General features: G+C 40.2%; 2 protein-coding genes across 4 annotated transcripts in view; one reads left to right on the forward strand and one right to left on the reverse strand.

The window, feature by feature from the left end:
• LOC115256758 (uncharacterized) overlaps window positions 1-24,007 on the forward strand; it is a 398,127-nt gene that overhangs the window by 343,915 nt on the left and 30,205 nt on the right. The gene's annotated exons all lie outside the window — the stretch shown is intronic.
• The window catches only part of LOC115256689 (ankyrin-3), a 97,225-nt gene that overhangs the window by 814 nt on the left and 72,404 nt on the right, over window positions 1-24,007 (reverse strand). For 2 of the 3 annotated variants that reach the window (XM_062844570.1, XM_029855598.2), the window contains one exon: window positions 13,730-22,044. In XM_062844570.1, the coding sequence (XP_062700554.1) occupies window positions 19,333-22,038 (2,706 nt within the window). In that variant the 5' untranslated portion in view covers window positions 22,039-22,044 and the 3' untranslated portion in view covers window positions 13,730-19,332. Of the gene's footprint in view, window positions 1-13,729; window positions 22,045-24,007 lie in introns of those variants that run through there. The other variant, XM_062844573.1, reaches the window with a different exon arrangement.

Consider the following 24,007-nt stretch of genomic DNA (forward strand, 5'->3'; position numbering starts at 1 on the left):
GATTTTAACGTTATATGGAATGATGGGAATTGGTTGTTTTGATCGATAAACTCTAAGTTAGAGCAAAGAAATATAACTTTGGAATAAGGAAATGCTCAGTTTGAAAATCAACCATGCGTTTTATTGTTTTAAACAAGCCTCATTTTTCTGCGTGTAGTTGGATCTGATTTCAAAGATGCATGCCAATTTTTTTTTAGTTCCAAATGTGATTATTAAGATATTTTAACATTGTTGCTTATCATGGTTGAAAATCGGTAGTTTTCGGTAGGAAATTTAAAAAAATCGGTAGTTTCAGGGCTTGCGTCTGTGAATCGGTAGGCATATCGAAAATCGGAAGGACTACCGATGAGACGGTACGTCTGGCCACCCTGGGCGCCAGCATCAAACCGAATAGTGACGTTTTGACTAGCGACACTTTTTGTCGCTACTGAGAGTAGCGCGTTGTATTCGATTAAGGATGTACTAGCATGTAGGTACGTTACTTCCGCTGTATGTTGTAAAGAATTGAACATCAGAAAACAATATTTTTGTGACAAATGACTGTTTGAGTTAAAACCAAATTCATTATATTTTTTGCTGAACTTTATCTGGGTTACCGCTTTTGTGAAATTTTGAGTCTTTGTTGGTATAAAAAACATCAAAAATCATTTTTTCAGATAACAGTCCTAACTATCAGCAAAATAAGTCTTGATAGCTAAGAAAAGAAAACATACAAAAATTCTAAAACTATACGTTTCCTTAGGCCATCTCTAATAGCGTATGGAAGTTTAAAATGTGTCTAGACATAGGGGGGAGCATGGTTTTGCCCCCCCAATATTTGATGATTTTTCTATTTTCCCATACAAAAACTCAGAAAAAAACCAGGCTTTGCCCCCCAATAATTTGAGTTGAGTTGGCGCGTCTGTGTCTAGAACTGCATCTGGGTCGGAGCATCGATAACAAAGGGAATTTGTAACTGCTGTTAAAAATATAGTAAAATAAGTAGAATTTTCGAAGAGAGAAAGGGACAAGAGTTTTCCAGGAGGTTCCGAAGAAATCTACATAAAAAATACATACAAACATACTGCGATGTGACTTTTATTTATTTATTCATTTATTTACTTAGTATAACAGCATTTTCACTTATACAGTACGGACTCGATTTTGTCAGCCCCATTTTGCGGCGAACATTTTGCTCTCATTATCCAACGGTCAAACCTTGGCCAATTCATTTAAGATCATCATCAAACTACTGCTGAAAAGCAGAACAAATAAAATAAAAAGTGTGAATATCTGTTTAGATTTTTGAGAGGAGCAAAAAATGTGTTCTGGAAAGGGGCTGACAAAATCGGGTCACTTATGTAATTATATCCTGTTGTATCTTTTTTTAGGTTTTAATAATTGTGTATTTTAACTTATGCTAATTCTACACTTTCCTGTTGTATATCTATGAATTGAAATGAGTCCAAATTAGTGCGACAGTCACTAATCATAACAGCGTCACCAGATTTACAAGTATTGTATTCCATTATCTGGGATTTGACAGCAAGCACACTCATTTCACTGAGCCACTCTTGTCGTTCATCACAAATATAGTCCATTTTACAAGCCGATTTTATGAATGAATTTTGGAGATGATAACATATGGCTGAATTTCAAAAGGCTGAATGCACGGAAAGCTGAATACGAAAGGCTGAAATTAAGAAACTGTAACACAAGGCTGAAATAACAAAAGGGTGAAAACTAAAAAGGCTGAAAATACGAAAATTCATATATAAGTTACAGCACTCCTTTCTTTCTTTAGAGTTACGCCCCAAATGAGATAAAGCCTGCTTCTCAGCTTCTCAGCATATCGTTTAACAGGCACGAAGATACTCAATGCCAAAGGGAGTCAAGAAAATTTGCATAATGAAAAATAATTGGCCCGAACGCGAATTAAACGCGTTGGGCAAAATGCGACAGCGTGTGATCGGGTGGCAGCCGATCATTGCAAGAATGTGCATGTTAAGAGTTAAGGGCCGTTTCTTCAACTACAGCATCATCAACGTCCACTCTGCCGTAAGCAGCATAGTTGTCCCATGTTAATAGGGATTCCCATAGAACATGGGACAACTATGCTGCATACGGCAGCACTGCCCACACGAAGGGAGACCCGATGACGAGAAAGAAGCGTTCTACGCGCAGTTAGAGCAAACATACGATGGTTGCTCGCCGCGTGACGTGAAAATCGTTGTCGGCGACATGAACGCACAGGTAGGAAGGGAGGAAATGTACAGACCAGTAATCGGGCGAAACAGCCTGCACGCCGTATCGAATGACAACGGCCAGCGATGCGTAAACTTTGCAGCCTCCCGTGGTATGGTAGTCCGAAGCACCTTCTTCCCCCGCAAAGATATCCACAAAGCCACCTGGAGATCACCCGACCATCAAACAGAAAACCATATCGACCACGTTCTAATCGACGGTAAATTCTTCTCGGATATAACCAACGTCCGCACATACCGCAGTGCGAATATAGATTCGGATCACTACTTAGTCGCTGTATGCATGCGCTCAAAACTTTCGACAGTTATCACTACGCGTCGAAGTCGAACGCCGCGACTCAACATCGAGCAGCTGCGTAACGTAGAAGTGGCTCAAGACTACGCGCAGCAGTTAGCAGTGGCCCTACCAACGGAAGAGCAGCTTGGCGCAGCTACACTTGAAGATGGCTGGAGGGACATCCGATCCGCCATAGGCTACAGCTCTAGGCTTCGCGACTCCGAATCACAGAAACGACTGGTACGACGGCGAATGTGAACAGTTGAAAAACGAGAAGAATGCAGCATGGGCGAGAATGCTGCAACCAGGGTTCCGGATCCTCACATTTTATCGTCCCTCGTGTTATACGTCACTCGCTCAAGAAATGTGTCTGCCTAAAATCGTCGATTGCCTTTTCACACACGATCCACGCACTCCATGAACGGAGTTTCCTTTTTTCCTTTCAAATGCCATTCGTGAGTTACCGAATTGTTGACATTCGGCGAGTCGCACAAACGGCACTCATTCAGTACTCGCAACTGCACGAAAGCTGCTTGCCGTCATTCAGTTGTGATTGTCGTTCACTGTTTATCGGTTTATTTACATTTGCGAACGATTGATGGTCCGTTTACATATGTGATAATAATGCGTGACAATATTCTGTCGGACAATTTATTCCACGCTAGTATCGTTTACATTGCCGCTAAAAATTTAGCTGCTAAATCTGGGACAATAAATTGTTCGACTGTGTTGGTACCAAACTATCGTAATGTAGACACTTCCCTATCTGCCAATAAAATTGGCGTGATGGCATAATTAGCTGACAATTCGTCTAGCAGACCGTTTACATGATGCCAATTGTGTCGGACAATCTAATATCCTCATTATTGTCCACTAGTTTTAGCACCGAATTCAGAAGCTTCTGAATTTGTCATGCTAATTTTATTGTCAGCTAAAAAGTGTTTACATTATGCTAAATTGGCGCCAATACTGCTCGAAAATGAATTATCGCGCAGAATTAGCAAATATGTAAACGGGCCATGAACGATTCGCGAATGAAGATCGGTGAGTAGCCCACAGAATATTGCAGACGGTTCAATCTTGGCTTTAATAATTATCAATTATGCTATATATTTACACTTCCAAACCTGGTTGTATTGTAGATCTTGCCGCTGACCAGAATATGGCAGAGTTTTGCCACCTACAATCCATTGATCGATTATGCCGGAAGGTTTTCGTTGGATAGCATCAGCAACATGCCGGTTGCAAATTTCGTCAGCCACAAATGCACGGAGAAGGATGGAAGTGCCAATAATGGAAAAATCCCTCATGTGAATTGAAACTGTTCTGTTTAGTGAAGGTCCAAAGGCTAAATTTATGTGCGCCCGATATCGGAAAGAAAACGTTTATTTGTCAAGAGACACGACGGGCAAACGAAAAATTACGTGGCGATGGTTTCCGGACGGACAGGAAAAATTCTACTGTATGACAAGTTCTACATTCAGTGCCAGTGTAGCCTCAGGCAGCATTATTTGGTGTTGGACATACCTGTTTGAAGGACATCCCAAACTGCCCATCGAATGGTTGAGGGCGTTATTCAATTGGCAAAGGAACTTGATACGAGTTAGAAATCCTCTACATAGAGATAAGCGGAAGTTACATATGTCGATTCAGCAACGCTGTTCATTTTGTTTACATCAGCTGCCAACACTTGCTGCAAAGCTAGATGTTCAAACTTTGTGCGTGACTTCGTAATGGTTCAAGTTGTTTTGTTTCCATTTTCTAATTATGGCAGAATTTTTTTTCAAAAAATTTTGAAAAAAATAGCGGAGCAATCGATGAAATCTGGAATTTATTGCAAAGTGTTAAGCTAAACATATCGGCAGAAATGAAGCAAGAAGCAGCAATGAAAGTTTTTTCGAGAAGTGCAGCAACAAAAGTTTCATCATAAGCTTGAGCTTTTGAAAGCAGAATTAATTAAATTCCTTCTTTTTACTAAGCTTACATATACCGTCAATTTCTCGATATTAAAAATAAATAATTTTAATTTATTTAGTTCGGATTGCAATACCGTTCAATCGACGCCTTCTTACGAACGATCAGCCTGTTCATTTGGCTCACACTTTGACAGTTCTTTCTGCACGATTGGCTTACAATGGCCGCCTCCGCAGATCTCTATAATATAGGATTACTAATACGAGTGGGTGCGTTAGAAATCCCTACTGGGCTATGCGCTAAGCTAAGTGGCATCATACTCTACCGGATGAAGGACCTCCAGTATAATGACATTTCAATCAAGTCCTACTTCTCGATGCAGCTCCTGCAATTCGTTTCAATGCTTATTGACTGACCCCTTGACTTTTTGTGTTTGTGGAAATAAAAGAAAATTAAAATAATTCATCAACATGCGTTAGAACTTAAAAGGATCCGAATAAAGAGTTCAAGCTATAAATCGACCCCAAGTGGCTTTATGCCAAGTGACCTTATGCCAAACGGCCTTATGCCAAATAACTTTATGCTAAATGTCCCGCTCCCGATGCACAATGCCCCCCAGGTTTCTTCTTCTTCTTGGCGTAACGTTTCAAATGGGACTATGCCTGCATCTCAGAGCAGTTCTATGAGCCCACATTTATTAACTGTGAGCATCCTCTGCAAATAACCCTTTCACATTCGTATATCGTGTGGCAGGTATGAATATACTTTCTACCCAAGGAAGCCAACGAAATTTCCTTTACGATAAGTTCCTGGACCGACCGGGAATCGAATGCGTCACCCTCAGCATGGTCGGTCATGCTGAATACCCGTGTGCATCAGCAATATGGCCTCATGGGCTATGGGGTTTTCATGTACCGTGCGAATCTTTTGCGTTTACCAGCCTTGAATGAATGTTGTCCGGCATTATCACAACATGCCCTGCCAACTGTATCCTTCCCGTTTTTTGATCTCGCAATGTGTGGAGTGCAATGAGCTCATGGATCATTCTTCGCTGCCACACACCGTCCTCTGCATACCGGCAACATGGTTCTGAGCAGCCGACAATCGAACACTTCGAGGGTTTGCAATGTCTGACCTATTCTGCTAATTGAGTGGGTAGAGACGACTAATGCAAATCAATTGGAAGCGAAACAACATTAGTCACCTTACGTCACTTGATTCGCAGGTGTAGTTCGGTTTGGTAGATAAGGAATTTCGGATAATTTAACACTGTAGTAGGGGTTTTAACGTGGAACAATGTGTATTTCATTGTCTTGATTTAAGTGAAACCCATCGTGAAATCTATCACCGATACATGTATCAGATGTGGTGTCATCAAATAAAAAAAGGTCATTTATCTTACATAACTGGCTACTGACTTTCGGAACGCTTGATGGTCAAATCCTCATCAAGAAGGTCGATCATGTGGGTCCACAGATTCTTATTCATCTTCAAAAGCATGATATCTTTGATGGACTTATCGCTCAACCGTGATCTCAAATCCGTTAAAACCAACTTAAGTTGACTGAAAGTTCTTTCCACCGTCACCTGCGTTGTCACTGGTAACAGTGAGTACTTGTTTGTATTCAAGCCCGAACTCCTTCATTTCACCGTCGATAACAAGCTGCAGATTCTCTTTCGTCTGCCGTTCAGTCATTTCATGAGATGCTAAAAGGAAAATATAATTGATTACCGACAATGCAAAACGAATGGCGTAAACGGAATCAGGAGCAAGAAAAACTCATGAGAAAAAAAGCGGTTCCGGTAATGCTTACCAAGATGATAAATTTGAACTTCTCCGTCCTCGTCTGCGAGCGAAACGTTTATGGCAAAAAACGACCGCCCTAGCCGTGTTGCCGAATCGATTTTGAGGGCTACTAGCTGGTTCTGGAACTTCTCTCTCATAATACGTCGCATGATTCCCGCAGCATGTGACACCAGGTTGGGCATTGTGTTACTAGTGACGTGCAATCCGTAGGCCTTCCATATTGGGCCTATCAGCAGCTGGGAACTTTCCCAGTCCGGGAAGCATAGCGGGAGGTTGTTTTCGGTGACGTACATTATGGACCCTTTCAGAGCGGATTTTCGGTCGTGTTCAATGATGATTTTCGAAGGTGACGGCTTTGGCCGTTTCGACGTACTGGGGGCATCTGCATTGTCTTTGTTATCCGGTAGGATTCCCAGTCGTCGAGCAACCTCAACATGGCAAACTATGATGTGCCGCTTGAAGTTGGCGGGGACGAATGTTTTTTGCGCATATTCGCACTTCCCGAGGTTCGCCAGACATCGGTATGTCTTCGTACCGGATGCGTCCGTTTGCTCTTCGAAAGCGTCGGCAATTTTCCGTTTAAGAAGTTCTCGACTCATTGCAGCGGCGGGAAAAATACGGGGAAACCACAGGACAAACTCAAACACAAACACGAGCTACAACCGCGGATCGCACCGACAAACAGAAAACTGATCTTCGTTCCCTCTAGTAGAATAACTAGCCACAGAAGTCCAAAGTCGCGGCTGTTCGTGTGACTAACATCTAGTTTGCCACGGCCTTACAGCGTCAGCAGCGGTACTAGAAGTGTCAAGTTAAATTTGTTTACCTAAACATAAGGTCCTCTACAAGATAGCCACTAAAAAATAGTAAATTATTGCAATTAACGTTATTAAAATAATTAAATGAGAAAAGTGACTGCAGCGCCATTGGAGTTCTAGTGTATTTCTATTTTCCCTCTCTACCACCACTCACCGATCTTCATTCGATTCATATCGCATCATTCGCATCTTCAATATTCGGCGATGCGAACGAATCGCGCTTGAAGACAAAACTGCACGAACCGCACGAAACAGATTTATGCGAGGGTAACTCACAAAAACTGCGAATGTTTACAGTAGATGCATCATTCGCGATGCGGTGTTTTTAATGTTGTCTTCGAGTCCAATCGTTCAAAATGAGTGAATTTGACTGGGAGGAGGCGAATATCAGGAACACTGGCTGCAACACCGCACGAGAGCGAATGAGGCACGTTACAGACAGGCGCGGAACAGGCAGAACTCATTCTTCCGGATGAAGAAGCGCCAGCAGGAAGAACGAGATCGCGAAGCAATGGAAGAGCTGTACCGCGCTAAGGACACACGAAAGTTCTACGAGAAGCTGAACCGCTCGCGCAGAGGCTTCGTGCCACAAGCCGACATGTGCCGAGATAATTACGGGAATATTCTCACGAGCGAGCGTGAGGTGGTCGAGAGGTGGCGGCAGCATTACGATGAGCACCTCAATGGCGACGTTGCAAGTACCGGAGGTGGCGTGATAACAGATCTAGGAGTATGTGCACAGGACGAAAGACTTCCGGCCCCTGACCTCCAAGAGATTGAAGAGGAGGTCGGCCGGTTGAAAAACAACAAAGCCGCTGGAGCAGATCAACTACCAAGCGAACTCCTAAAATACGGTGGAGCAGCACTGGTGAGAGCACTACACTGGGTCATTACCAAGATTTGGGAGGAGGAAGTATTACCGGAGGAATGGATGGAAGGTATCGTGTGTCCCATCCACAAAAAGGGCAACAAGTTGGATTGCGGGAAATATCGCGCGATCACACTACTGAGCGCTGCCTACAAGGTACTCTCCCAAATTTTATGCCGCCGTCTATCACCGATTGCAAGAGAGTTCGTGGGGCAATATCAGGCTGGATTTATGGGTGAACGCGCTACAACGGACCAGATGGTCGCCATCCGCCAGGTGTTGCAGAAATGCCGCGAATACAACGTGCCCACACATCACTTGTTCATCGATTTCAAATCGGCGTATGATACAATCGATCGCGAACAGCTATGGCAGATTATGCACGAATATGGATTCCCGGACAAACTGATACGATTGATCAAGGCGACGATGGATCGAGTGATGTGCGTAGTTCGAGTATCAGGGACACACTCGAGTCCCTTCGAATCTCGCAGAGGGCTACGGCAAGGTGATGGTCTTTCGTGCTTGCTGTTCAACATCGCTTTAGAGGGTGTAATCAGGAGAGCGAGGATAAACACGAGTGGAACGATTTTTACGAAGTCCGTTCAGCTGCTTGGTTTCGCTGATGATATTGATATTATAGCTCGTAAATTTGAGACAATGGCGGAAACGTACATCCGACTAAAGAGTGAAACCAGGCGAATCGGATTAATGTGTCGAAGACAAAGTACATGATGGCAGAGGTCTCCAGGGAGGAATCACCGCACCCGCCACCCCGAATTTATATCGACGGTGATGAAATCGAGCCGGTTAAAGAATTCGTGTACTTGGGCTCACTGGTGACCGCCGACAACGACACCAGCAGAGAAATTTAGAGGGGCATTGTGGCAGGAAATCGTGCTTACTTTGGACTCCGCAGAACTCTACACGATCGAATAAAGTTCGCCGTAACACGAAGTTAACCATCTACAAAACGCTGATTAGTCCGGTCGTCCTCTATAGGCACGAAACATGGACCTTACGTGCAGAGGACCAACGCGCCCTTGGAGTTTTTGAACGGAAGGTGTTGCGTACCATCTACGGCGGAGTGCAGATGGAAGGCGGGACTTGGAGAAGGCGAATGAACCACGAGCTGCATCAGCTGCTGAGAGAATCAACCATCGTCCATACCGCGAAAATCGGGAGGCTACGGTGCGCGGGTCACGTCATCAGGATGTCGGATAGCAACCCGACTAAAATGGTTCTCGAGAGTCATCCGACCGATACAAGAAGACGTGGAGCGCAGCGAGCTAGGTGGGTCGACCAAGTGGAGGACGATCTGCGGACCCTACGCAGAGTGCGGAACTGGAGACAAACAGCCATGGACCGAGACCACAGACAAACAGACGTATCACTTGGAACAAAATCGTCACGCAAACATAATCGCCCAATGCTAATTATACTGTGGTACGCAAATCCACCGAGTAGATGGCGGTAGTGAGCAAACGTCAAACAGGAGCAAAAGCGATGCGAGCGCCATAAGCGAGCGATTTGCGAACTACGGAATATTTGATTAATCCGTTAAAAAGGGAAACGATGGGAAGTGCGTAGAGTGAGACGTCTGTTTGTCTGTGCGGCTACTATGTACAGCAGAGGCCACCCCGGCCTTAGCCTGATCGGTAAGTAAGGTAAGCGAATCAAACGCGTAACCCTTAGCATGGGCCTCAGTTTTGAAGCTGAGTTTAGTGAAGAGGCCAATGATGCATATCAATGAACACAAAAAGGTACAGATAATATTTATGTCGTTTATTTTTCCTGCTTTAAACATGAGCCATTCTTTCGAGTCATGGTGTTTTGAAGATTGTTGTCATTACGGCTACTAACAATATCATCAGAGATTTTCCCTTCTTTGAAATATATGATATTCTTTTGAGAAATACTGTCTTAGTGATGTAGGCGTTCAATAATGCATAGCATTATGACCAGTCGAAAAACTTTCAGATTCAGAACATAATAACTAAAGCATGTTCTTCCAAAATGGCTTAGCTTGGCCAACCTAGAGCTAGTTGACGGTGCGACCGTGCGACTGTCAAACGCCAAGCTCAAGCAGTACCAATGCGAGTGCCACCGTGGCACTGCCACGGCTGGGTAATCGACCAACAAGCAAATTTTCAAATATACCGTAAAATCAGTGGAAGTTCATTCCCAATGGATTAAATGCTTTGGCTGTTTTCCTACTCTCCGCATCGACCAATGAGGCGCTAGCTTCTATGCGCGAAAAATCGCTAAAAGTAAATCGCAAAAATATTGTATGGCGAATAGCATCTAAAGGTGTATTTCTCGAAGTGGAACACATTATTCGAAAAAATATTTTGTAGCGGTTGTGCACAATGATGACCGGTTTGGTGCTTACCAAATATTTTTTCGATAAAATCTTTTCATTTCGAGAAATTCGAGTTTAGATGCTTTTCGCCATACAAAATAAAATGTTTTTACTCCTGCTGACCAGCATTGAACGCACTCCCTGCCGGTAATCCATTAGAGTGATACGTCTGTTTGTCTGAGTTGTTAGTGTTAAGGTTGGCCTTTAGGCTGGTGCATTTGAAAACTTGGCGAATCACTATTTCAGCCTTTTGATGCATTCAGCCTTTTGTAATTTCAGCCTTTCGTGTTTCAGCCTATTGTTATTTCAGCCTTTCGTAATTCAGCCTTTTGTACGTAACCCGAATTTTGACAGGAGGCAGCGTTCAATAACCCGTGAAAATCAATATCATCATCAGCATTGTTGTCACTTCGTAAAATGGCTCATTGAGCTTCTCGAGAATTTATAGCGTTTCAACGAGTTTAGCTTAGCTTGATCCACTAGTTATATTAAAATACACGACAGGGTCTTCATCCCGACTGTGATTTATTTGGTCGCGATAGTAAGGGTAATGCACATACAGGGGATAGACAAAATGATCGGGACAAGCAAAATTTTTAGTTTTCAAAAAATGTTCAACTCGCTGTAACTTTTCGAAAAGTGCATCAAATATTTTCAAATTTTTACTCTAAGTTGATCAACTAGTTGTGTATCAGTGGACAACATTTGGAAAAGATCGGGCTATTCTGCACGAAGTTATAAAGATTCTTTAAAAAAGGTATAATTATCCGATAGCCAACTTTGAGCTGTTATATCTCCGGATACAATGAACCGAATGCAATAAAATTTTGACTATTTAAGACTTATATAATGAACATTGAAAAACTTTTGTCACAACTTAAAATTCTTTATACGGAAGAAAGTTATTACGGTTAGTTTATTTTCCTAATTAGACACCAAATTTCCTAAAACTTCAACATCGTTTCAAAATTCAAGATGCTAATTATAGTTTATTTAAATTTCCTCTAATTGTCTTTAATATAAATATGTTTTGAAGGAAAGTAACAACATAACCTTCAGTTAATATAAAAAGTATTGGGATGAATATTAAAAATAGGCCATTTCACTAAAAAATCAATAAATAAATAAAATCGCTATAACTTTTTCTCTCGTTAATAATTTAAAGTTGTGTCAAACGTTTTTCAAAGCTCATTATATAAGTCTTAAATGGTCAAAATTTCATTGCATTCGGTTCATTGAATCCGAAGATATAACAGCTCAAAGTTGGCTATCGGATAATTATACCTATTTCTAGATTTTTTTTTAATTTCGTGTAGAATAGCCCGATCTTTTCCAAATTTTGTCCACTGATGCACAACTAGTTGATGAACTTACAGTGAAAATTTAAGAATATTTGATGCACTTTTCGAAAAGTTACAGCTAGTTGAACATTTTTGGAAAAGTGAAAATTTTGCCTGTCCCGATCATTTTGTCTATCCCCTGTACATATGTCAACGATCGTTCTATATTAAACGCGTCACCGCATTGATCATTTACACTACCGTGAAAACCAATTTTCCCACGAAAGTTACCGCGTAATTATTTTAAATTTGCTCAATGATTGGTGTGAACTGCAATCACTTTCTTCTAACGTTTTTATCGCTTCAATATTAGGCCTGCACCAGAGCTAAAAGATTAATTTGCAGATATAACAGACTCCAGGAGTCCTCATCAAAACGAATTGGCGAAATTACCACAACTTCCCCCATCCTTATCCTTTGACAGATACGTGTATTTCGACTACCACTTGTAATCTTCCTCGGTGTCAGATTTCAAGTGGAAGTCGAAACGCGCGTATCTGTCAAAGGATAAGTAATTAGGGCGGAATTAAATAATAGGTACAAAACTGATTACACTCATTCGAAGAGGGTATTCTGCTGAGAGGGTTCGAAAAGTCGGTACAAGATCATTCGCATCTTGCTAGCTAACTACCATAACGTCGTCTCCCAGTCAGGTGCAATGGAATTAATAAACCCCAAGACCCAAGCATTAACTTATTCCAAAGTTATATTTCTTTGTTCTTGTCGGCCGTCTACCGATTCAGAGTCCTGCACTCTTATTTATTAGGTTTGGTTTCAATGACGGTTAGCTTATTAATGAAAAAAAATGGTAACAAAAACAACAACATGCACCTGTCGTGCGCGCCTTTTTCTTTTCTGTCTCTTTCTCTTTACATTGACACAATGCTGTCAACTCAAGTCCTGCACTCTAGAACCTTTTCACTTAGGGGCGATCACTGTTTACTCCAACAGTTCTTACTTAGAGTTTATCGATCAAAACAACCAATTCCCATCACTCCATATAACGTTAAAAACTTCATTTGTTTTAACAAAATGGGGACCATAAACATGGCCCGGAAGCACTCACACACCTTTAAAATTCTTACCCCAACATAGCCACAACGAAGAAAGTGTAGCAAATCCATCACTCCAACTTCCAAGTGCAATTTTGGCCGTGATGGATAACGCGCAGGTACTCGAGACAGCATCCACAAAAAGTTGGTCGGTTTCACCTTTTTGCCTTTTTTATTCTTTCTCGCTTCCATCTACTTGCCGAGTGTCTAAAAATAGATTTCCGAGCTGCCGCAGGAGCTGCCGTCACCAACACAATCACATCCCGGCTGAGTTAGCTTGAGCTTGAGCTTGAGCTTGATTGACCGCCCGTGGATGCTACTCCAGTATCGCCAGACCAGCTACACTCACACAAGGACCAATGAGATAACTGCCGGGGACTAGCAGGCATCTTCAGTGTGTGAGCGTTGGTGATCTTCTATTTTTAGGCGACAATGGCGCCTGCCACGTCAGGTTGCAGGTCAATGTGGGGAAGGGGTAAGGAAGTGATGATTGCAATCGTTTGTATCCACATCTGGCCGAATATACCTCTGCGCCAGCACAAACTCATGCGGATGTTGGAGTGTTGGTGGGAATTGGTTGGCAGATGGTTCACACATTGGTGTGTGGATACCAGGGGAAGGTGATAGAATTGTGTGTTTTTATTATTTTGAAGATGTGCGGCACAGTTCGCTTGATTGCATAACTTGTAGGCGATTTCTAATAGGATTGTGACACTGTGCTGTGAAAGTTTTGGGAAGGAAGGGAAACGGCTTTTTCAACCCGTTTCTGTTCTAGCGACGGCTATGAACATGTTTATATACATGAGTTGTATATGTAGAGAGCAGAGAGAAAGTATATACACCGAGAAAAATTTCTACTCAATGACTGAGTTGGCCTTACTCAGAAATCGAGAAATCCTTTGTTTTCTTACTCAGTTTCGGCTAAAAGTGGGACAACCCATTGGCAATGGGTTGTCCCACTTTTAACGGAAACTGAGTAAGAAAACAAAGGATTTTTCGATTTCTGAGTAAGGCCAACTCAGTCACTGAGTAGAAATTTTTCCCTGTGTAGAAAGATACAAAGTAGGAGGAAAGGGACGGGCCAGGGATTGAACCCAGGACCTTCTGCATATAAATCGGAAGCGGTAGCCACTAGACCACCAAGCCCGTCATACAATCACATCCCGGCTGAGTTAGCGGCAAAAGTGCAGTCGTTTAAAACAATCCATTATTTTATGCTGAAACTACCAAATCTCAGTTTGGTCCAGGGAGAGCGACACTAGTTTTGCCAAGCCAAAAGCCGAAAAAAGATCAAAAAAGTCGCTGAAACCCGCAAAAGTTTACGCAGGTATTTTCGGGCTTTTTTCGTCTTTTTTCGACTTTTTTTGGGGGTTTTCGGCTTGGCAAAAGTAGTGTCGCTTCCCCTGGTTTGGTCTAACAAACTGTCAAAAATTTCGACAAATGAAAATATTTGTATTATCAAATAATAGAACAGTTCATTTTAAGCTAGAAATCAGTTCGATGCTATAGCAAACTGAAAAATCGGTTGATTTGAACTAGAATTTAATTGTGTACAAGGATGGGAACACTCACTTGCATAAAGTTACACTCACTTGCACTCACTTTTCGCAGCTCAGAAGCGTGCAATCAAGAAACGATGTATGGACGACTTTTGCATTGTGGTTTTATCTAAAACTTTGCCGAATAGAGTAGCGGTCGCACACGCATACCGAAGACGTGAGGGAGCTGCGAAGGCAACTCCTCACCTCGTGGAGAGTCGCTTTAACAACTCTGACACGACTTTGGTATGCGTGTGCGACCCCTACTCTATTCGGCAAAGTTTTAGAAAAAAAGCACAATGCAAAAGTCGTCCATACATCGTTTCTTGATTGCACACTTCTGAGCTGAGAAAATTGCGAGTGAGTGTAACTCTCTGCAAGTGAGTGTTCCCATCCCTCATTGTGTTTACAATTTATTTTTCTGCGTTATAGTAGGAGATACCCCTGGAGGTACCCGAGAGATTGGGTGCAATAAATGGAGGTTAATGAATGTATATTTAAAAAAAAGTGAATAGCGCGTGCGTATGATACGCGTTCGTAAAATGACTCATTGAACACAAATCTAAAAGACATTGTGATAGTGCGAATGAAAAGTCCATTTTTTTCTACAATTGATGGCTTTTGGTTACTCTCCAAGTGGTTCGGGTGTCGGATAGCAACAACTCTGAACTTCCGAAAGAAGTGGCTGCAAGAGAAACTGTTGTGAGTGTGAGTATAAGCACAATAGGCCTTTTCATGTGACATGTCCGTGTATGCATTTGTTTACAAAGGTTAAACAACAGATGGTAACACCACAGAGAACAGACGTCCAAGCTCATGTAGTGCAGTTGTGTAAAGCATTGCAACGGTTGTTTTGAAATAACTGGGAATGTGGCCATTATGCGGCGCTGTCAAATTTCGAATCGGGGTACAAATTTACCGTTTTACCTTTTGGCGCTAGTGTCACCAAGTGTGCACCCTAGTATAGTTCCACCTAGAGAATGTGTTGGTTTTACTTGGAAAACATTAATTGAATTCTTGTTCAACTTGTTTCTTATTGAAAATAATGAAACTTATTATCAATGGGTTGCTCAAATTTTGTTGCTGGATTAGTGAAATAATCTTAAACATCTTGTTATTTAAGCAAATACAGCTCAGAATCTGAGCAGGAAAATTTAAAGGTGCGCTAGTGAAATATTTCTTCAGAATGCGCCATCATGGTGTCGAAACTAGTTTTTGAGTGGGAAAGTCACCGTCGATGTCGCTACTGAGCTTGTTTTTTCTTTACACAAGATTTTCAAGCAATTTTGTTCGAGCATGTTCGTCTGTTCTCTGTGACTCCATGTAGAAGAACTGTCATAGATCCGAAAAATCAGCTGATTTAAGATCTTGTGCCGACTTTTCGAACCCTCTAAGCAGAATACCCTCTTCGAATGAGTGTAATCAGTTTCGTACCTTTTAATTCCGCCCTATTTTGCTTATCCTTTGACAGATACGCGTATTTCGACTACCACTTGTAATCTTCCTCAGTGTCAGTTATCCAGTCACAGGACTGACACTGAGGAAGATTACAATAGAGATAAGTAACATTTCAACACACGAACACTAGCGCGAGTTTTTCCTCACACAAAAATGCACGCAAATTCAGGATCGCAGCAGTCTGTGAGCGCGCGCGGACGTTCTAAAATTTTATGCTGTCATTTTTTTTTCGCGTCCGCATTTTCTTGTTTTTAAAAGTTTTTCTGTTTTTGTTACTTGTGAATAGAAAATGAGTTCTTGAATTGTGTAGCGTAATTATTGGAAAATGTGTTACCAAAACAAAGTTGTTCCCCATCATGAAGTGGAGTGGCAGTTGGTAAAGATGGGGAAAGCATCGATGGAGCAAGCAGCAGCGCCGACCGCTTTGACACGTAGTCGAATTGGATGACCGACATTGAGAAGGCAGACGATTCTATTGATACATTTCCCGGGTGAGCGAATTCCATTTAAAGGCTTAAATATTTTGTGTTAAAGATGTGCTGTTTTTCTTTCTTATTTGCGGTTGGTTTATGGAATTGGAAAAAGCAGTTCGGGGGAGCTACTTTAGATTGGAGTGCGTTCTGGCGTCCCTTTTTCCTTTCTTTGCGTGCAGACGGTATGAACTTGTCTTGACTTGTGCATCGACGAACAGCATTCATCAGCATTCACCCGACCCGGGGGCTCTGACACCGGAGCGGGGCCGTTTTCAATCAGAATCTTCCAATACTGAATGGAGGCGGTTCCGATCTGGTGTCGGAGTTCTCGGGTCAGGTGAGTGCTGTTCGTCAATGGAGTGGTTTATCGTGTGAAACTCATCAAAATAGCGTGGAAAAAATCGGTGGGGGTAAAATGGACAATCGATGGGGTAAAATGAACAAGTTGTTAAAAGTTATATAACAGTTTGTTTTTAAATACCGTGGTTACACAGTTATGGATCACACACGGTTACGGATTAATTAAATGTTTACGATCGTATGTTGCAGCTTAGCATGGCATGGCGTGGCATAGTATAGTGATTATGCTATGAAGACTATGCTATTTTATGTCATGCTGTGCAGTTAGGCGACATTTGACCGTAAACATCGAATTGATCCGTAACCGTGTGTGATCCATAACTGTGCACCCACGGTACAAACTATCAAATTTCATACGATACCTTTATTTTGTTGTTTTTAAACTTTTAATACAAACTTTGAAACACACTTAAAAAATTATTGTAAATATAGTGTAAAAAACAAGCACTCTTTTTGGATGAAAATTATATTTTGTTGATGGAAAATATTTTTTTATAACTTTTTACTTCAACTATCTCACGATATGTATGACGGCTGATGATTCTGGAGTTTACAAAAAAAATTATGAAATTTTAGTGAAATTTGAACCGATTGTCTATTTTACCCCCATTATTATTTTACCCCCATTATTATTTTTAATTTTTTTTTCGGTCAAATATATTTATCTACGTGGACTTTATCGGCGTAGGGTGTAAAACTTGTAATAATTTGAAAATAACTTACGAACGAGAAAACCTCAGCAATAATATGCAGATTTTACATCATTTCCGATTTTTCACGTGATTTTTTTTTTAAGTTTTTGTCATTTTGAAGAGGTTTGTTTCATTTTAATGTTCAAGATCAGCAAAAGTATAATAATTCATGCTTAGGCATAAGCTTCAATCGGTAAAACATTTTGAAAAACAATAAAAGCCATGAAACTGTACCCTGTGCATTTTACCCCACCTGTCCACTTACCCCCACCACCCTTATGAGAATTCCTACCAAATATTTATAACAAAATACTGTCTAAACTTTAGATAAAATCGTGGAAACTTTTACCGATTCCATAATAGACTCGCAGTTATGGTTTTAAGTAGTTTGTCGGTTAATAATACAGGGTATTTAATCCAGTCGGGGAAGGGATCGTTATATTTTCTTCTCGTTTCAGAGAGCGAGCAATGGCGCTTAAACCTAGGCTTTCGAGCCAGGACATAAGCAGTTAATACCATAAATACCTTTGTCCCATCCCAGGAAGAAGAGGAGCCCCAACGGAGTGACATTAACTTTCTTAGCAACGTCACTCCCAACGTTTTTGCTTCACATCTATTACACATACGATACAGAGCGGCTGACGAGATGTCGCCGTTCCATAGTTCTGTTCAATTGTATTCAATAACGCTGCACAGTAGGCCTGGCCGCTTCAATACTTGTAATACATCTCCGATGCCTTGCAAGTATTGATAATGACAAGAAAAATGGTAGAAGTAGTCGATTCTATCATTTTCCAGGATTCTTTCAATGAATGGCTGTGTATGTGTAGACTAGACTAGACTAGACTAGACACAAAAATGCACGCAAATTCAAAGGCTATTCAGATTGCATATGGAAATATTACCCAATCGAATTGTGTAAAACGGGTAAATAATGATAAAACTAACATCCGGGGTAGGAGTGCAAATGTTTTCCTCACAGTTTCACAACTACATCTACAAAAAAGGCACGCATACATTTGAACGTGATTACCACTATTGGTAGTCGAAATACGCGTATCTGTCAAACGATAAGCAAAATAGGGTGGCATTAAAAGGTACGAAACTGATTTAAGATGTCAAATGAATACAAATTAAGTACCTTATCAAGAAAAAATGTTGAATTTAAACTTATACGTTCAATATGTAGTCCGTCAAAAGTCTAACACCGTACATCAAACCATTTTTAATTGGATTTTGTTTTATATTTTATAGAGGCATTTTAAAATCTTCCCCTGTGTTATTGGGATAGGGATTTTACAAAACATCATCGCTTTTCTTCTTCTTCTTCTTCTTCATGCAACATCAAATCGCCAATAGAAACAAAAAGAATAATTATTTTGTTTGTTTTGATCAAGTTATTAGCGAAAGAGAGAGTCGACGAAGAGAAATCGATCAAGTCAGTTAGGCCCTTATGAAAAGTCATTGTCGAAATGTCGAATAGTCGGGGTACGAATTAAGAAGTGTCGAATAAAGAAAACTCCAATTTGCGGGGTAATTGGGTACCGCGCTTTGCGCCTTTTTGTATTAACATTTTCGTCATATCAGAATCACCATAGGAAAGGACAAGTGCATTTACTTTATATTTGTCTAGACAGTGCACGTCAATACCTCTATCGATCAAGAATGTAGCAATCGCAATTCGTTTGTGATAGACTGCATAATGTAGAGCTGACCATCCTTCTGTGTTTTGAATATTGATGTCAGCTCCGTTTCCTAACAGAATCTTGACTATATTTATATGTCCGTGTATTATTGCCGAATGTAAAGGAACTAGACCACCCCCATACTTAACATCGGGATGCACTTTACATTCATCGACCAAATAAGAACATATTTTGTCACTGCCGTTTTCAATGGCAATATGAAGCATTTTGGCCTCCTTTGGCCTAACCAGAAATTTTGTTGATAGCAAATATTTCAACAACTCTACTGCATTACTTTCACAGGCCCAGAAAACAACACTTTTTGTGACAAAAGACGTTTCTTGGGAGATTTTGGATACGAACAATTCGATGTTTTTTTCGATTATTTTCATAAAAAACTTTCTTATTCCTGCAAAACAAGACAAAACATTTTTGACAATGTTTTTCAAGTAGATAAAATCATCCCACAGGAAGGTCGCAACAAAATACTCAGCATACGAATGATGAGAAAAAAAACTTTACCGTTAACAAAATTCAATAGAATAGATTTTTCAAACTGGTTATAATGATTTTTTTGAATGCAGTTCCATTTTTTAATATATTTTGGATTGTTGAAGATAAGTTTAAGCTCACCAACATCAAGAAATTCTATAGCTAGCAGTTGATGGTCAAGATAAAATCCATCAAAAATTTGTTTGTTCGGATCGACCTGCCCAATGCCATGGCATGCATCCTCTATCTTTACTAGTAAACATTTTTCTATGAAAATTTCGTAAATATGTTCCACTTCTAAAAACTCTTTTTCTAAATAGCTAATTTCATCCTCTCCATCGATCATACTAGTTTCTTTGAATTGCTCAAAACGCTGTTTGTATATTTTCGACATCATTTTAACCATCAATGGCACTCTGCAAAAGCTATGAAATTTCTCAGCCAAGAATTTGGAATATGAATAAAATTTGAAATTGATATCACTCTCTACCTTTTCTTTCCAAGACTGTGCAAGGTATTCAATAATATTTTCGTTGTTAAATGGCTCCAAAGAAAAGTATCGGACATTAATCTTGTGCTTCTTGAAGAAGCTTTGCAATGCCATTTTCTCATGATTTCTTACACTTATAACAATCTGAATTTGTTTTGATGCGAACAATAATTCCAACAGTCTATTTATTTTGTTAATATTTTTCTTATATATTTCGTCATATCCATCAAACAGTATTGTAATGTGACCATTAGATATATTTTCCAAAGCATTCTGTATCAACCTAATATTCTTGTCAGATAACACAGATTTGAGGATATTCAATGATGCTTCTTTGCCGAAAGCTTCCTTAGAATCTTGTAGTCTGTTTAAGTAAAACAGGTAAACAGTTCCTGACATCAGTTTTTGATGTTCAAGGGCAAGGTATTGAAGAAGTTCAGTTTTACCTATCCCTGGGTCCGCCGTTAAAACTAAACACTGATACTGTGCAAACTTTACCTTCAGATTTGCTGCAAATTCACTATCTGTCATTTCCGCGCAAGTTTTGTCAGATAGAGATACTCTATCGTCCATTCCATGTTCATTATCTGAAGCATTGTCATCGGCGGAAAACAATTCATCTAAATTAAGGCTTAGCTCAGATTTGAAGTTTCTATCAAATTGAGAAACTTGTGAATATTGTGGCTCATTGATATCCTCCTTTTCACATTTAAGCACCCTGTTAATATATAACTGAGTCGTATCATTCAATTCTGGGTACAATTCAGTAATTCTTGACCGCAACTTGTTGCAATACTGCGATACATATTGGTAATTTAAATATGGTTTGGAATTTCCTTGCTCGCGTTTCAGCGTTGCTTCAAAATGGTCATCCAAATCCTTTACAGCATTTTTATCATCGTATTCGGTTAGCTTACCTAAAACGTCAGGTCGCAGCCACGTTTTCATCCAAGAGTGCAACTCCTCGACGATGAAGGGCTCCAATTCTTCTGGTTGATGCACAGATAATGTGAGTAGCGTGAAGAATTGTCTCACATCAGATGCCTCCGCATAAAATAATACTGAATGTTGTTTGTTCCGTAAATCCTTTCCATCAAACAGTTTCTTCTTCAATGTTATCACTGTATTCATATCACTCAATTCAGTCTTCAACATTTTATACAATTCAGCTTTAGAGACTACATCACTTTTAAATGTATCTTTGAATGCTAGCTGGCCATGTACAGTCGTTGTCAGGATCAGAGCTAGAAGATCTTCGTACTTTTTCAAATAATCAGATACAATTCCGCCACGAAAAAGATTTTCGATGGCATCAGCTAGATGTTTGAACTCCTCTGACGACAAATTTATAGAACCATATTCTATTTCTTTGACATCGAGTTCTGGTGGTTTTACAATAGGTTTAAAATTATGTATCTCTGATTGAAGCCTTCTGTACAGTTCAGATATGAAAATCAGTGAGTCGTTGAAGGTATTTGTGAATCTTACTTGACAGTTTTCCGACTCCGTCAAAACGTTTTTCAAATATACCTTGTACTTTAGAAGCTGATCTGTAATGATACCTTTGGTGAAAAGTTGCTTGATGGCGTCTTTCAGGGAATACAAATCTTTATTGGTATATTCCATGATTGATTGTATTGTTGATTCAGTCGGTATGAGTAATTTTTGGGATGCACCTTTTGATGTGAAGCGAAGATATTCATCTACATATCGATCCTGGATCGTCAAGCAATCCTCTGCTGTCGTCAACTTTTCATCCAGTCTTTTGTTGGTGAACAACACAAAGTTGGTTTTGCCTTTGAATCTATTTCGAATTATCATGTACGAAGTGAAATATTTGTACAAACTGAAATCTCCTTTCTCTCGATTCGTTTTTGGTAGCAAGCCATTGAGATCTATCTTCGATTCTTTGCCGTCGGCATGTTTCGATTGTAGAAAAATCCATTGTTTGGCTGTTTTATCGTACAGCACCACGTCATCAAACTTATCCGCGGATGTCAGTTCATAAGCTAAGCGGAAGTTCTTCCCTTCTCGTGTCAGCCTTAGCAATAGTACTAGAGCCAGTTGCTTTTGGTAAACTTCGCCGTGAGTTCCAGACTTGATACTGCTTTCGTACGCCACAAGGCTTATAGTTTCCGGATCTATAACATCCCGCGATGAGGATGTCATTTTATTCTGAAATTAAAAAAGTAATTGTTTAAATAAGTATAGTTTTTAATATTTTTGAGTAATTTTATTTATTCATAACAGATAGGGTCTGACAGATGAATTGGGTCCAGAAATAAAAAAAAAACTGCTATGATGTTTGCATGATAACAGCAAATGCTCCGAATTTGAACAGCGAAGTACTAAAGAGTAAACTCAAAGTCATAAGTAAAAGTTATCAAATCTGCTGGGGTCTCGTAAATGATCCTATCTACATTAGCCTAGCTTTTCTCACTCATTTTCCTTGATAAACGCGAGAATAAACATTGCGCTAATGCCTCTGGATTTTTTGTGAGGGATCCCTGGAACTTCTCTCGGATTCCTAAATAATTTCCAAAATAAATCTCTTAAGCGTTTTCCGGAGAAATCCCTGTGAAAATTCCTAATTTTTTTGGAGGAATCTCTTGAGGAACTCCCGAATATTGATATTCCTGAAATAATTTCCCTTGGAAACCCTGGAACAATTCTTGAAGAAATCTCCGTAATAATTTTTGAAGAAATGCGCAAAGGGATCCGTGAACGACCCTAACGTACCCCACTGGTGAAATACCTGCAGGTGTACTATCATATCAATAATTTCATTATCCACTTTGATCTCTACTCCCTTACTCTCTGAGTAGAAAAAGACCGATAAAGCCATAAAATGATCAATTTATAAATAGAATACGGTCGATAATCAGAATGTTGATATAAAAAGTTTTGCTTAAAAGAAAAATGTTCTATCCAGTAAGATCGAATAAAATTAACTGGAAGAACACGCCGCAAAAGTGAAGAATTAGAGTTTAAGTTAAAATACACATAAATATAAACATTAAAAAAAGAACACGCCGCGATATAGGCCAGAGGGCCAGGGGATCCGCAAGCGGCAAGGTAGGCCTTATGCTCATCTTTTGCGAGTGTGTTAGTGTCGACTGGCAACGCAACCTGGGGCCTAGTCGAATCCTGCTTGGAAACCGGTTTGTGTTGCCGATGGGGATGGCCCGCGAAATCGCATTGTGTTGTTTGGGAAGGCCCGCTCGATGCATGTTAGGAAGGCGTAGTTTGTTCGAGATTGACGTGTATACACTCTCCCTAGCCTACACGGTAAAAATTCTGCACGCTCAATGTAAGGGGAATATCCATTAACTCTAGATTGAGTTTAAATAAGGGCGAAAGTAACATGAGAGAGTTCTCTTCATCGACTCTCTTCTGCAAATTAAAGTGACAAGATGCAAATTCAATCGAACTTTTTTACACTTAGACGCTAGATTGCATCACAACCAAGCGATTTATGACCAAAAGGTGTAACCATACTTGCATCTTGTCACTTTAATTTGAAGAAGAAAGAGTCGATGAAGAGAACTCTCTCATGTTACTTTCGCCCTTATTTAAACTCAATTTAGAACTATTCAACATCGTAATCTACATGATCAGCAATGTTTTTCCTTTGAAATCACAATGCTGTCAGTGTTGATTTCAGAGCCAAAACAAACCCATCGGAGATATTAACTGAAAATCACTTCGGTGTGCACTACTGTATAAAGCAGTACGATCCAAAGTGGAAAGCTATTGCTTTAGTAATGACTGTTTTGGACATGAAAGAAAATATAGATCACAGGTGGTAGAAAGCGTTTCGCTTCGATACGCACCTCTTTAACAGATGTGAAGTAGTGTAGTGGGAAAACATATGATTGTGAATCTCAAGGTCCTGGTATCGAATCTGAGTGTGGTGAACTTCTTTTTTTTTATTCTAGTTTTGAAATCAAAACATTGTCAACAAGGATGTTTTCGATCATCTGGCAATCATTTGACTCATTTGTATATAACTCAGTTCAGAAGCATAATATTAAATTGTGATGTTCGACAAACTTGAAGATTATCATTTTTCCTACAATTATCACCAAGGACGCCATATTCTAACACTTATATTTACGGCGTAAAAGTGTTAGTACTG

The sequence above is a fragment of the Aedes albopictus genome, chromosome 1 (assembly GCF_035046485.1).
Source record: "Aedes albopictus strain Foshan chromosome 1, AalbF5, whole genome shotgun sequence".
In the NCBI taxonomy this organism is placed as follows: Eukaryota; Metazoa; Arthropoda; class Insecta; order Diptera; family Culicidae; genus Aedes; species Aedes albopictus.